Source organism: Pundamilia nyererei, unplaced genomic scaffold (genome assembly GCF_000239375.1).
Source record: "Pundamilia nyererei isolate P.nyererei 1_Seehausen unplaced genomic scaffold, PunNye1.0 scaffold00057, whole genome shotgun sequence".
Taxonomy (NCBI): Eukaryota; Metazoa; Chordata; class Actinopteri; order Cichliformes; family Cichlidae; genus Pundamilia; species Pundamilia nyererei.
In genome coordinates this window covers 2322567-2337431 of record NW_005187458.1, presented here as the reverse complement: position 1 = coordinate 2337431, position 14865 = coordinate 2322567, and the positions used below count along the sequence as shown (strand labels likewise).

Genomic DNA, 14865 nt, shown 5'->3' with positions numbered 1-14865 from the left:
AAACAATTTAGCCAGTGTAGAAGAGACAAAAACTATAGTTCATCTGTGCTATCATGTTCAAATGTCCACGTTTACAACATTAAAAGCACATTTACAGTTTGGTACAAATAAACAGTTTTGGTTTCTGTTGAGCTTCCACCTTCATAAAAACTTTATGATAGCTCATGTTTTTAGAACTCATTCATTTGGATACTGGCGAGACTTAAATTACGGGTGTGGTTGCTTTGATTGCAGCCTCGCCTTGTAAACTGTGCTGGACCTCTCCATCGTTTCTGTGGTACATTTTGGAATATTTAATGGATTGTGAGATAAAAAGGAGAGCCCAAATTCAGTACGTGGAAATAGAAGAACTGAGGTGGCCCGGTGTCAGTCTAAGCAGCCACGGCCTGCCCCCACTATCAGTGCAGTTGTTATGAAGGGGAACAGCTTAATTTGTACCATACTGGAAAGACACTTTTTAATTCTGTGAAGCTGCACGTTTTAACCTGAGACTGACCCACTTTTAGAACCATCCACGAGTGGCCATTAGAGGATTTGGAGTTTCTGGCATTTTTATGTTGTCACTCCGGTTTCCAAATGTTGGGGTTTTTTGTTTTTTGTTTTTTTAGTAGGTTTGTTTTTTTGTTTGTTTTGATTGAGTTACACCAAAACATAAAAGAGTTTACTGTAAATTGCAAAGGAAATGAAACATTTCATATTTTCATGAAGTTGAATGTGGCTTTTAATGTGAGTTTTCGAATTTTCCTCATATATTACGCATGTTTCTACTTTTTATTCTTTATTTGCGCTATACTAACCACAAGCACAAAAGCTGATGAAAAAACGAGAAAATGACGAACGAAATCTCAAATGAAAATCCAGAGGTTACAATAACCCCCACCCCAAAAAAATCTCTCTACGTGTAAAAGACATCATATAACAGCCAGATTTATCAGAAGGAAGGACATTTACCTGAGATGAGCTGAACAAAGAGCCTGCGGACACACAGAAGATCCATCTTCTCTGCTGAGGCTACAAACACGCTGATGGATTGCTGATTGATGATGGGCGGATGGATGGGTTCGTGAACAAACAGAGCAGCGTCTCGTTTCTCGGAGTTTCGGGATCTGAAGCAGAAAATCCGGCGATGATGAATCACTGAGGGTCTCTGAAGCCCTAAACAGGGCTGATGAAGCAAACGCCCCCTCCCGTCATCCAGCTCCAAGCGCCTGTGTGTGCACGCGCGGGCAACAGCGCCCTCTGCGGGACACGCGGTGAGCGGGAAAACTTCACCGTCGCTTTGTGCTGTGTTCACTGCTCCTCGGCCTTTCCTCACGTTCTCTTTTCAACATCCTGTCGCCTTTTCTTTCTCCTCGTGTCTGTGCACTACACGTTTCCAGCTTTTTCTCTGTCATGCTCCTGTTAAATTTAGTTATTCTCTACATGTGATATTCCTCGTTTCACACCTGGGTTATTTTCCTCTCACTTTTGGTTTCTCTATTTATGTGAATCTGATGTTTTTTCAACGATCTTTTTCAGTGACATTAAATCACCCACAAGACAGAAGCGTCACAGGCAGTGGTTATAGTAAGAAGGACAAATCAGCATTTTTCTTGGACTCCCAGCAGGAACTTTGTGTCCTGTGAGGGAAATTCCTAGGGCTGAATCCCAAAAAGAAGAAAACATGCCGTATGTTTTCTGGTATTATGCCTTTATTGGGCTGACTAAAAGCTGGGACTAACACCTTTTAACAAAACGTGAACATGAATTCACTTCGATGCTGCCTTCTCACTTAGATACATTTAAAGTCAAATATTTCCTTTTGCTGTCAGTGAGCTGATGAAGCAGCAGCAGACATGCTGAATCACATTAAGGAGTAAATGAGCTGAATACAGTGAAGCTGTCACTGTGGGGCCTCTGCCTGACTGACTGAGTGATAACAGCCTGAGTGATTTACAGCCTCTGTGATTTAGTATTGATTAGTTTGATGAGGATTCAGACTAATCAGTCCTTTTCCTGATGAAGTCAGAGGTCTGGACAGCCCCCCACCCCAGGCTCTGAGATATCAGACCTCTGATTTACTGAATCATCACTTCTGTTATTTGTGTTGCACTTTTCCTTTCTTTGGTCGTTCATCCCACACTAGTCTTGGACTTGGGACAGCTTCTTCTATGCTGGATTTGGCTTTTGTTTGTATACATGTGTGTTTTACACTTTGACTAATGTTGTAGAGAATCAGGTTGGTCATGTCCAGAAAAGTTTATTCTCAAAAGCAGCACACAACAGGACACGGTGAGCTGCAGACACAGCGGCACGGCTCAGGTGAAAGCGCTGCTTGGACCGAGTGCAGAAGAGGGGGAGCACACGTGCGAGCACTGCAGGACGTTTTTGTCCCTGAACTTGAAAAACATCTTTGCACTCAGGAGGTGGCACCTCAGAGTCTTAACATCTGACATGCACCTCCACTGGGAGAGAGCCACAAAACTTAAGGGTTAAACGAAGCTTTAAGACTGGTTAGATTTTGGGTCTGACCTGGACTTGTCCTGTTCCAGACTTTTCCAAACCACACTCTGGTAGCATCAACAGATCAAGAACAAACTCAGAGTTGGAGGAATTGTTTTATTTCCTGTTATTGCTCAGACAGAAATTCTGCTAAAAGACAAAAAAACTACAATGTTTTTTTAAACGTTCCCTCAGTAAAACACTCGAGTAAGACATTAAATACACATCAGACATCCATTTCCACTTCTTCATAACAGCAACAAGTTGTGCAAAAATAAAAACCTTCTGTGCATTGCTTATATTTGCAGTGCTTAACAAATGTATCAGACCACCATCTAGTGCACGTTTTGTCACAGTCGACCTAACTCTGACCAAGCTCTATAATGAAAATCTTATTTTTAATGTTGTAAAATATCATTATTGTTGTTATCCATGACTTTTCACGTTTTCTGCTTTACAAAAAAAAAAAAAAAAAAAAGCAGAAAACAGTAAAGCACATAATTATTCCCACGTCTCTCTTGGAAATGAGATTAATAAAATTACCTTTTGATCCAGATGCCAAATTACACTTATTTATATGCATTTGCAAACAGAAAAATTGGTTTCGTTTCAGTGGTTGGACGTTACGTTCGATTCACAGTCCACTGTCCTGGATCAAGTTTGGGTATAAAAACTTCAGGGAATTCAGTAATTTTCAGTTTTAAACAAGTTTGTGAAATATTTCTGAAATATCTGTTCTCGTGTAAAACCGGTGGTCTCATAAATTTGTTCAGAACTGTATGTGACTTTCATCCATGAGATATTTAAGGCACTTCACGTCAGTTTAGTTAAACCATCATGTAACCAAGGGACATCACCATCGAATAAAGATTTCAGAACGAGTGATCTCTCTGGGTTGGTAGCTGGAGACTTGATTTTATTTGCCCACGATAATGTTAAAGACCCAGGAATCTGCCACAAATGACATATAAACTCATTTCTTACACACACCATGAGTGCAAAGGAAGACAACACTGTGCTGATGTCGTCATCAAGCGTTTAAAGCTTCAGGAAAGTTACACAGGGCATTGTTTTATCCAGCACAGCGTGACCTGTATTTTACAGCAGGCTAAAAGCAGCAGTAAGGTGAAGCACATTAGTCAGCTGATGTGGTCTCACGTTCACTCCTCTGCACACAGATAGAAATGACATGGTGCAATGACACCTTCTCACTCCTGTCTGTGGCTTAAGTTGTTAATCTATGCACAATCCAAATTACAGAGACACTGTTAGGACTCTGGAAATGTAAATAAAGACTCAATGCAATGATTTGCAGTGCTGCGCAGCTACAACCCTCTGTCAGACAAGAAAGGCACAACATTCCTCTCCCAGAGGAGTGCTGTTGGAAGCAGAGGGAATGCTGCACTGTGGGAAATGTGAAAGTGTCCCACTCTTTCTGACACTGCTCATATTTTTCTTAGATGGCACATTTTCTCAGCTCATGTTCTCAGACATGTTTTCTGTGTTATAATGAGAATAAAGAATGTTTACCACATTTGCAAATCCTTGTATTGTATTTATTTACATTTTACACAGGAGTCCAACTTTTGGGTTTTTGCAGGTTTAAATTAAAATAAAATCCTGAGGTGCTAGAAAAGGTTCTATGTTTCATAAACCTTTAAAAAGTCACGGGGGCTTCCGGAGGTAAAAGGTGTTCTAATCTAGAGGCTCATTCTCGGAGGACGTACCAGCAGAGAAAGTAAGTTTAACTTCCTGTTTCCTAGAGAAAGTTCCTGTGGCGATAACCTTTAGAATAATACAGAACACTTATTTTCCACATAAAACAACACAGAAGATCACAGTCATTCCTAAAAAGAGGACACTACGGGCCACATAAACACACGAATCCCTTTTCAGACTGACACCGTTAGCTAAACACAAAGTGCTTCCTGATGCTACTCACAGCAACAAGTGCTTCTAGTGTAAAGAGCATGTCTGCTGATGTCTGCTGTCCACATGGCTAAAACTAACCCTGATCCCACAGCTTAAACTCATTACTATACAACCACATGCTTCACTGCCTGCTAATCATTTTCCATTTACTGTTCATCTCCTTCAAATTGTTTCCCTTCCAGCTCTACTGGTTAGACTGTATATAAAAGATGGCAGCCAAAATATCAGAAATCTGGCCTTGAATTAACTTCTTGTTGTTCTAAACTGTACTGACGTGGAAATGGTTCCTTGTTACCAAACTTTTAATTCAGTCTGACAAATTCATTCAGAGAGGTGAGGTTTCATTTTACAATCACGACGCTAAAAAACTAAACTGGTTCTTTAAGACAACGCACACATTCACACCCATTCTCACTTTAACACCCTGAGCTTAGTTAATGACATTCTGTTTTTGGGTCCCTTATTCTTCTGCTATTAATAATGGTATTCCTTTAGATTAAATTAGACACACAAACACAAAAAAAGAGGGCTGATCGTCACATCAACCAAACAATATGCTGTTTAACCTATCAGAAGCCGGACGGAAATACTGTAACCATGATGACAGAGCAAATTGTCATCAGCTGATCCCTCACTTTACCAAAAAGTTACACTGATCATTAAAACAAAAATACAACTTTCTGTCACAAATATAAAATATATCTTTTCCATGTACATATATCTTCATGTGTGCGGACTATTTATTTACAGACAGCTCATTTACACAGTCTGACGAGCAAGCAGCCATCACCTCACAGGAGATTCAGTCCTGGCAGAGAAAACATCTGAAGGTTCCCTCTGAACATCCAATTTAGGAGCCGGGTTGTGGAGAGAAAAAATAAAAGAAAAATGTCTTCAGGTCAGTCGGGTATTTTTAGTACTGGATGTACTCGGACTGAAGAGACTGAAAGAGAAAACAAACAGTGTGATTAACTTTAGGGCAAATGTGATCCCTGCATTTCCTGTGGGGGGCTTTAACAGAGCTGTTGGAGGACGATGTGGGAAAAGGAAATTCCAGATGAACTGACATCCATGAAATCAACTATAACAACCAGGGCTTATCTAAAACTTTTGTCCTATGCACGGTTGTTCATCATGATATTTACAATCTATATTGATCATAAACATCATGGCCACCTTAAAAGTCTGTACAAGAAAATTCAGAGTTCTTTCTAAAGTCATAGCTGAAAACATGAAAAGCTCTACAGTACTCTGGAGCTGGTTCATGTCACCAGCACCAACATAAATGTAGCTGGGAATGACATAACATGAAAGGGATTTTCTGATTGTGTAAAACTAAAATAAGCACACAGAGTTGTATCTACAGTGTCTTTGTGTGTTGCTCCCTGCAGACCATTTGCACTGTGCCTCTGCAGACATGCCCACATTTTTACAGCAGACACTGCTGCTCAGTTTTTCATTATTCCGAAAGCTCATTTTACACAATTGACAACGTTTTTCATCAGAAATATATGATGACAACATTTCTCTGTGCTGTGGCTAACATATATAGTCTCTGTCACAGTAGCATTGCATTGTCCATGTATGCCTACATGTATGCTAAAGCCCTCACAAATACCTTGACTAAGCAGCAATTTTATGAACCGTTCAGAAACCAAGCTGTACGCACAGTGCATGCTGCAAAAAACGAACCCTTAAATTTACTAACTCGTACAACCCCGTTAGAATCTCCATCAGATGCTTCCTGTAGCTGATTATAGTGCTTGCACAGTCATGAGGAGGAATTCTGGGCCATTTCCTGCTATTTCCTACAACTGTTTCAGTTCATCAATATTTGGCAATGTCTTGATTAGTAAGCCTTCTTAGGACTCAATAAGTAGGAGGTCAGCACTGTGACCTCCCACTGCTCCAAAACATTCATTTTTGCTGGTTCAACTGTTCTTAATTTCCCTAACATGCTGACATGTTAGGGAAATTAGCTTGTAAACTGCTGACTTGGCATTTTCCCCTAAAATTCCTGGATCCAGTTTTAAATGACTTGTTCACTCAGGCTCTGAGGTAACAAACGCTTTACAGGAGGGACAAGGTCTTGTGTTTTATGTGCAGAGCCTTAGGAGTTTGTGATCACACCTCATGAGGTCACATTTCTATTCTAGAAATCAGATTCATGTCAGCTGACTGGCTGCGCCGTTCTAGCAGCTTTATTTTCTTCTATTAAACCAGCTCAGAGTTTTGTTGCCTGTGCGCTTGGGATCGCTGTCTTGCTGAAATGTCCACCATCGTTTCATCTTCATCATCCTGGCAGCAGATTTTTATCAAAAATGTCTTGGTACATTTTTCCACTCATTCTTCCTTCAAATTATATGAAAACTGCCACTGCCGTATACTTAAAAGCCCCACACCATGATGTCCCCACCTTCAAACTTCACTGTTGTCTTTGGGGTGATATGCAGCGGCTTTTGGCCTCCAAACATGGTGTGTGTTATGGCATTCAAAGAGTTCAGTTTTGGTCTCATCTCACCAGAATATGTTAGGGCTCTTTGACAACAGAATTTTTTTCCCCTCCTCTGTCTGAAATCTTGCAGAGGCCACCCGGTCGTGGTCAGTTTATTGTGTAATGATGTTCTTTCTACTTCAGCAGTGCTCAGTGGAACTCACTGGAGTAGTGTAAAAATTCTAATGTAGCCAATGCCATCAGTATGTTTTACCCCTCTTGAGATGTTTCTTGTATGACTCTTTTGTATGAGACACCTTTTCATAGGCCATCAGTTGGCACTGAACCAGCTGATATTAGTTTGCACTAAGTGGTAGGATTGCTTTCTAATTACTGACAGATTTCAGCTGCTGTCATGACTTTCCATGCCTGTTTGCACCTCCCTTTCTTAATCAGTTCAATACTTTATCCTTTCTTATTATTACACATAATGTATGGATATCTACAGTTTCTTGAAGAAGTTTCACCTCTCATCTGAGAAGCTTCTTCAGTTCTGTGTGTGTGGGTTTCCCTGTAAGTCAACAAACACAGACCAGCATCTACTTTTTGACTCACACCACTCATCACAAACTTGGGAGTAATCAGGACCCTGCAGCACCGAGCAGAAAACATTCCCTCTAAAGCAGAAGGGAAAGAAAAGGAACACACCCCTGTAAAGAAAGCTCTTAAAACACATGGTTATCCCGACTGGGCTTTCATCAAATCAGGAAAGATGCACAGAAAACAAAGGTCAAATGACAAACAGAACAACATGGTCATCCCTTATGTAGCAGGTTTATCAGAGAAACCCAAGAGAATTTTGCATAAGTATGACCTCCCAATGTACTTCAGACCCAACCGCACCCTCAGACAAAAACTGGTTCATCCCAAGGACAAAACTCCCAAACACAAACTAAGCCACTTCACAAAGTCATGGCACAACATAGAAGAGCCACTTCGACAGGACAAGACTCAGCTGTACACTTGCATCTAAAGGTTAAAGGTCACTCTTTCAAGGATGCCAATGTTCATATTTTGGACAGAGGAGACAGACAGTTTGAAAGAGGAGTGAAAGGGGCCATTTATGCCCACTGTGAACGACCATCCTAGAACAGAGGGGGTGGTTTAGGACCCCAACTGTCTGCCACCAACAATGTAGTTTTGAGATCCTTTCCCAGGTGCCTTAACACCCACTCACATCTTGCATCAGGTGTCAATAGTTTACACGATAGGACGAGCTATCACAATGGTTTCCCCCGAAACCTCTGCTAATAACCCACATCCTTTTTGACACCTTGGCTCATGTGATGACGGACATGATCAATAGTGGGTCAATGACCCTCTTAAGAGACACACCCACTAGGTTTTAAATATCTGAGACTCGCCACCATTTGGTTTTAGAACTGAAGAAGCTACTTGGATGAGAGGTAAAACGTCTTCAAGAAACTTAAAGTCCAGTCACTTCTCTTTCCAAGCTCCACAGACTCAGACATAGACATATGTAGTTGGATTTCTTTGCATGTGTGGAGTGAATGTGTTGTTACTGACATCAGGTGAGAGTTTCATCTCAAGAACACCTTTAGAAATATATCTACTTAGAAAATTGGTGGCATGTTCAATGAGTCAATGATCATTTTACCTGCTGTATCCAGTTGTTAAACCTCTGAAAAAAATTTGATCATTGAATTTGGATTTGTCATCAAGCGCTGACGACTACATGTTCACACACAAACATATCCAAGTAACACCTACAACCCCCTCTCAAATGCGTTATATTCAAACTTTAGTTACAATAAGTTAACTCTTTTTAGGAACTGAGATCTGAGCAGGTTCCTCAGCTCAGCAGCAGCTTTGTGTTAGTGTGAGTGACGTTAACATGACTGAGAGAAACATAAGGAGCGAAACGCCACAGAAATACACCGATTCATACCTCCATTAACTAAACAACATCTTTGAAAACAGAGATTCACCAGGTTCATCATGATATTAAAAAGTAACGAGAGGATCATTAACATCCCACTTATAAACCCCCAAAATTACAAACAAACAAAACAAGAGTTCTAATGACAAGGTGTTTTTCAACCTGCAAATATTGCATATTGTATTAATAATTGTAAATCTTTGTCAATAATATGTACAAAATATTAAATCTTTAGGAGAACATAAAACACAATAAGGCATATAAACATATTTATTAGAATGGTTGTCAATTACTTATCTGTTAACAGACTACTGAGTTATTTACAGGCTTTGAGGCTTCTGTGTCTCAGCAGCTCATCCTATACCGTGTTGCTTTTTATGGGGTTCTATTTTGAAGTGGTGACACCTTATCATTTCATCCCTTGTTCTTGTCGTTACTGTCCAGTATGAACACAGATCAGATCAGAAACACCAGAGAAGGAAACGGAAAACAGCAGAGGTCATGGATCAGAAACACACTGGAAACATCAGCTATTAAACAAGCTGTGTTTTTACTGGCTGAGAGTCAAAATGTTCCAGAGCAACTACTGTACATTATTAACACACTTGGGGGGAGAAAGAGAAAAAAACAAAACAGAAGTCACAGATACAAGATTGAACTCTGTTTTCATATTTTGCTGTTGTAAACCTGCAGACTGTATGTAAAAGTATGTATCCCTGTGATGTCACTCATCCTCAGATTTAGTTGTTTGGCCCTTTCTTGAGCCAGCATGCATACACTATGCACAGACATACTGAGTAGTCAGTAGGGATGGGTATCGTTTAGGTTTTATCCGATACCGGTGCCAAATCGGTACTTTTGAAACGGTGCCGGTGCTTAAACGGTGCTCGAACCGGTGTTTGTCCAAAAACCTAGCTGTTTTTTGTTTTTTTTTGTAAAAAGATAACAATGTTAGCCTTTTCTGCAGCTATGGGGCATATATGGTATCACTCTTGGCTGGAAGCAGTGCTTAAACAATGGAAAAAAAACACAAACTTTGTCCAAAAACCTCTCATGTTCAGCTGTTTCCCACTTTTTCTTTGGTCATTTTAGCCTTTTTGTCCAGGGTGAAGGGAGTATCTGCCATCAAACAAGAGGACAGCCGCATGTAGCTATGATGATGTTTGCTAGTTCACCTTACATGCATTAATGTAATAACGTGGTTAGCCTACTCAACGTAAATTACACTCGAACAACATTAAGCGACTCACGCAGAGAAGAACGGCTGCTGCTGCCATCATCATCCTCATCATTTCTGCTACACTGGCAGGGCTAGGGGCCAGGACTCTATTCTTCGGGGTTTTGGGGGATGTTGCTCCGGGTCCGATAACTGGCAACCCACCCAACGTGCACAGTGTGAGGTCTCGCAGCAAGCTATCAAATACGGCGCATTTCTCGGCTTTTAAAAAAACGCTATGCCTCGCCAGGTGTTTCATCGGATTCGAGGTGTTACCTACGGTTACCTCCTTTGACAGTATCACAGTATCAGCTTAAAGCACTTGTTGCAGGCTGCTGAGTTTGCATATTTTGCTGTGAAGTACAACCAGACTTTTGACCGCTTCGCCTTGGGCATTTTTAATCTGTAGCTCTGCTCTAACTGAACGTATGTACCTGGCCCCGCCTACTATCCTGGGAAACGTAAAATGATTGGCTAGAAGTGTATCACAGCTCAGGAAAAAAAAGCACCGAAATAAAGCACCGAAATGTGCGCTGCTTTTCGGTCTGGTTACTACCGTTTATGTCAGAACCGGTGCCATCATGGCACCGGACACCGGTACCCATCCCTAGTAGTCAGTACTAAATAATCCACAAAAACTGGAAAGGAGCTATTCTGTGACTACAGGTAATTTGTACACCTGTCAATCAAATAAACCAGGGCCTTACGAGATTGAACTGAGCGACTCATAAATTTTTTTTTTAAAAATTTAAAAAATCAGTCACCCTGTTTAGCGGGTATGGAGGGTAAAAACAGTAAAGACCAAAACTATTTTGTGTAGCAGGTCATTAACCTGGTTATGTCATGGCTGAAGTTCACCAATCAAAGTCTGTTCATTTTGCAGCCCTGAGAGTTGCTGCTCAAGTGGCTTAAAGAAATCTGTTGTTGCATCCAGTGTGTTAGTGACATGAAAACAGAGAGCCAAGCAACACAGAGGGAGGGGCCAAGCTGCTGCTGTGTCAGAGGACTTACAGGTATGGAGCGGCTCAGGTAGCGTCCTGAGGGGCCCTTTGTTGCGCTGTAGGGCCCAGGGCCCCTGTAGGGCCTGAAGTCCTGAGGCCCTGGTTGAACCAGACCTTTTCCTGTAGGGGGCACTGCAGGGCTGCTGTATAGACTGATGTTGTTGTTGACTTCATGCTGTATGCTGCGAGGTCCATTACCATAGCGAGAGACAGATGGTGGAGTAAAAGATGATGATGGGGAGCTTAGAGAGATAGAAGACGAGGACGGGGGAGGAAGAGCGGAGTACAGAGTCTTCCTGTCCTTCTCGGTGTCAGCAGCGTACAGATCACTGAGAGAGCTGGCCAATCGAGAGCTCAGATTTGAGCTAAAGTCAGCAGGCAAACAACACACAAACAAATTATTACAACAAACAATACAGCTAATATAATGCAACACGTCTGCTCCATCTGAATTCAAGTCAGTGTAAAGGTGACTACACTGGTTTAAACCGGATTCCTGTTACTTTTGCTTAAATCCATTTAAATCCAGTTTAAACCTGAAACAGATCAGGTTCAATCAGCCATTGTTAAAACAAGTCGAAAATCAGCCAAGTACTTTTACTAAATGGTAAATGGACTTGTTCTTGTATAGCGCATTTCTACTCAGGGCACTCTTTTCGCAACTTCCCTCAATCACCCATTCACACACACTTTCTATCTAACATTCACACACATTCATACTTCACTGCATCAGACAACCCTAAGAGTTGTTGATCAAGTGCCTTAAAGAAATCTGGTGTTGCATGGGTTAGTATCTTGCATGCAGACTGGAGCAGATGGGACTGAACCACTAACTCTCCAATTAGTAGGTGACCTGCTCTACCACTTCAGCTACAGCCACTAGTACTTCTGACAGGTACTACAGGTAGTGTGTTAGTACTACAGAGCAAGAAAGGAGGCGAGTAGTGAGTTAAGATGAAAAGCAGTAGGTTATAAAGGAGGTGATGTGATGTAGGTGAGATGGGTGTGATAAAGGAGGTCTTTGGGATCACTGACCTCCTGATGTTTGACATTGTTGATGATGGACTCTTCCCGATCCTCTTGGCTGCAGCAGAATTGGAGGATGTCGGGTAGTTGGTGGACTTGAGTGGGGAAGTGGTGCCCATCGACAGTCTGGACACAGACACAAAGACGGTGATCAAAAGCCACGATTCCTATGTTCTCGTGTGCACTGAAGAAATCTGTAATATGTTTGGCTGTGAGGAATTGTACCTGAGTGGTTGTGAGGCTGATCTACTGTGCACATTTATCTCCTCCACTCTGAAAAATGACATCTTTGTCAATGCAGGCTCCGAACAAAACTTAAGACAAGACAGACTACATGCCAGTGCCTGAAAAATCAGCCTGCCACCTTTCAGCAGGGGAGCAGGGGAAGAAGAAGGAGGAGAAAGATAGAGGAGGGTTCACTTGTCCTGGTTTATAAGAAATACTTTTAGTTCAGTGCCAAGCAGTTTTTCGGGATTCGGAGCGCTTCCTCCAATCAGAACACGCACACTTAGGGCCATCCGAAAAGAGCCTGTGAGTTACTGCAGTGCAACAGTCTCTTGTAGCTTATTCCTTTAAGTGAAACCAATTTAATATCTCAGGAACTGCTTTAGGATCCCAGGAGCTCTGATGTTCTGTCCACATATAAAGCAATGTGCACACAGCCTTAAGGTGATGCTTGATTGCCAGTGGAAATTCCAGACTTTGGTTAACTAGTTAACCCTTTAATAAATTTACCACCCCCTCATATCTCAGTCAACAATATCCTTTGCTTTCACTGGTAGTCACTTCAATTGCTTGTGTGAAAGCTGAGAAAGTTTAACTCAGGTTCCTCCCACTTCGTGTATGTAATGATTATTTTGGCCACTCCTGCTTCATATCGCCCAAAGTGGTTGTAGTTGTCACAAGCTCTAGAAAAAGATGAACTATGAATCGTTTAAGCGTAAATTAACACACCTAACTCAAAGGCTGAACCAGGGTTGTGTCTACACATAATTATAATAATACATTTTATTTAAAAGCACCTTACAAGACACCCAAGGACACTTCACAATAAGAGTAAAAAACATAACAGAAGAAAGACAGCACGAAGAACACTTAAAAACAAGACAAAATAAACAATAAGTGCACATTCAATATGCACACTTGAACCGATTTCAAGGTTATAATCTGCCTGGGAGCAGAGCAACTGAAGGCTCTTCTTCCCATGCTACTGAGAATTTGCATATGATCAAGGAACTGACCTCCCAGCCCATTGTTCCCTCAGTGGTGCTAGTCTCAGTCATTATGCAGATGTACTGTTTATAAGCTTGGGGAAACCCTCAGTCAGCTGAGTCACTTGGATGAGTGACGAAACGTTTCTCCCACTGAAAACGCTACGTCTAGATGAACAGAATCAACTTTTGGGGACCCTCTCACAAAAATATCATCGCTGCACGGCAGGCTTTTTTCGGACGGCCCTAAGTGTGTGTTCTGATTGCAGGAAGGACTTCCAATCCTGAAAAATTGCTTGGCACTGAACTAAAAATATTTCTCATGAATAACAACAAGTGAGTAGTCCTCTCTCTTTCTCCTCCTTCCTCGTGACTTAAAATCATGTCATCAGACTGACCTCACAGCCCATTAGTTAGTCAGTGTTGCTAGTTTCAACCATTATGCAAATGTACCGCTTATAAGTTGGGGAAATGTGCAGTCAGCTGAGTTTGAAGAGATCACATTTTTCCCACTGAAAAGTTTCAGCTGTAATGGGTGGTACTGATTTGGTTAGCTTTTAGTACCTCAGGGCACTAGTAGTGGCTGGACGGGGGAAGCGTCGGCTCTTTAAGGCTCTCAGTTTGTCTCCCTGAGTCAGGCCCAGCCCACCGTCTGTTTGGTCACCCTGAAACATAAAACAAAAATACCGTATGACAGCTGACATGTTGCACTTCACAATAAGAATAAACTCACAATAAATAAATAAATGATGCTATTAACAATAATAATGACAGGATAATCATAATGATGTAAAAGAAAAACTAACGGCAAGTAAAGAATATCAATGAGTGCCTAATACCTGTGATTAAAAGTGAACCATCAACAAATAGCTGATCCTGACCGATCATTAGTCAAAGACAAAGCTCCTGTTTCCAACTTAATCCTATCACCAAGAAAAGCCTAAGACTAAATAGTCATGCAAAAACTAAACACCAGTTCAATCTTTAAAGCTCAATACACTTAAATAAAAGCGGGTCAGCTTTCAATGTTTAATTGTGCAATATTTTGGGAGTTTGTTGAATTACCTCACAGAAAATTCACTTCTTTGAAATATTGTAATGTGATAAGAAACACAAAGAAGAAACAAGACTTTTTTTTGATAAAGATCACATAATGTGTTTTGATTATGATTATGAATGCTGAAGTTTGAGGGTAAGGACAATTTCAGGTCACATACACAAAGCTTCTTCAATGTGCCTGTTCTGTGTGTGTGTCCTACCTCATGTAGTTGGTCGGAGCTCTGCGATCTGGACAAGTTGCCGTTAGGGTTTGTGTTGATGTGTGTAGGGTTTAATGTGAGCTCCTCCATACTGGTGATGAGATGAGGCATAGCCCTCTCCTCCTGCTTGGCTTTTTGGGAATGCTGATTGTCTCCGAGTGACCACAGCGCTGCCTGCTTCCTGTTAATGCAAACACACATCACTGTTAATGCTACAACTGGTTTTCTTTAAAGATCCTGCTTCACAGTTGCTTAAATTTTGTCTCATGCAAATAAAAAACTTATTTTGATTAATGTTTTTGTCGGATCAAGTTGTTGTCAGCCAGACCCTGGATCTTTTTGCTC

The 14865-nt window shown here is 41.2% G+C and overlaps 2 protein-coding genes across 2 annotated transcripts in view; both read right to left on the bottom strand.

Moving 5' to 3' along the window:
- The window catches only part of vcam1b (vascular cell adhesion molecule 1b), a 14227-nt gene extending 12904 nt beyond the window's left edge, over positions 1–1323 (bottom strand). Inside the window, exon 1 of the mRNA XM_005734262.2 lies at positions 952–1323. Coding sequence (XP_005734319.1) covers positions 952–997 — 46 coding nt within the window. The 5' untranslated portion in view covers positions 998–1323. The remainder of the gene's footprint in view (positions 1–951) is intronic.
- A 1616-nt stretch (positions 1324–2939) lies between these two features.
- The window catches only part of cdc14ab (cell division cycle 14Ab), a 29628-nt gene continuing 17702 nt past the window's right edge, over positions 2940–14865 (bottom strand). Inside the window, exons 11-16 of the mRNA XM_005734261.1 lie at positions 14521–14701; positions 13826–13926; positions 12276–12323; positions 12060–12176; positions 11035–11389; positions 2940–5356 (exon numbers count right to left, since the gene is read on the bottom strand). Coding sequence (XP_005734318.1) covers positions 5327–5356; positions 11035–11389; positions 12060–12176; positions 12276–12323; positions 13826–13926; positions 14521–14701 — 832 coding nt within the window. The 3' untranslated portion in view covers positions 2940–5326. The remainder of the gene's footprint in view (positions 5357–11034; positions 11390–12059; positions 12177–12275; positions 12324–13825; positions 13927–14520; positions 14702–14865) is intronic.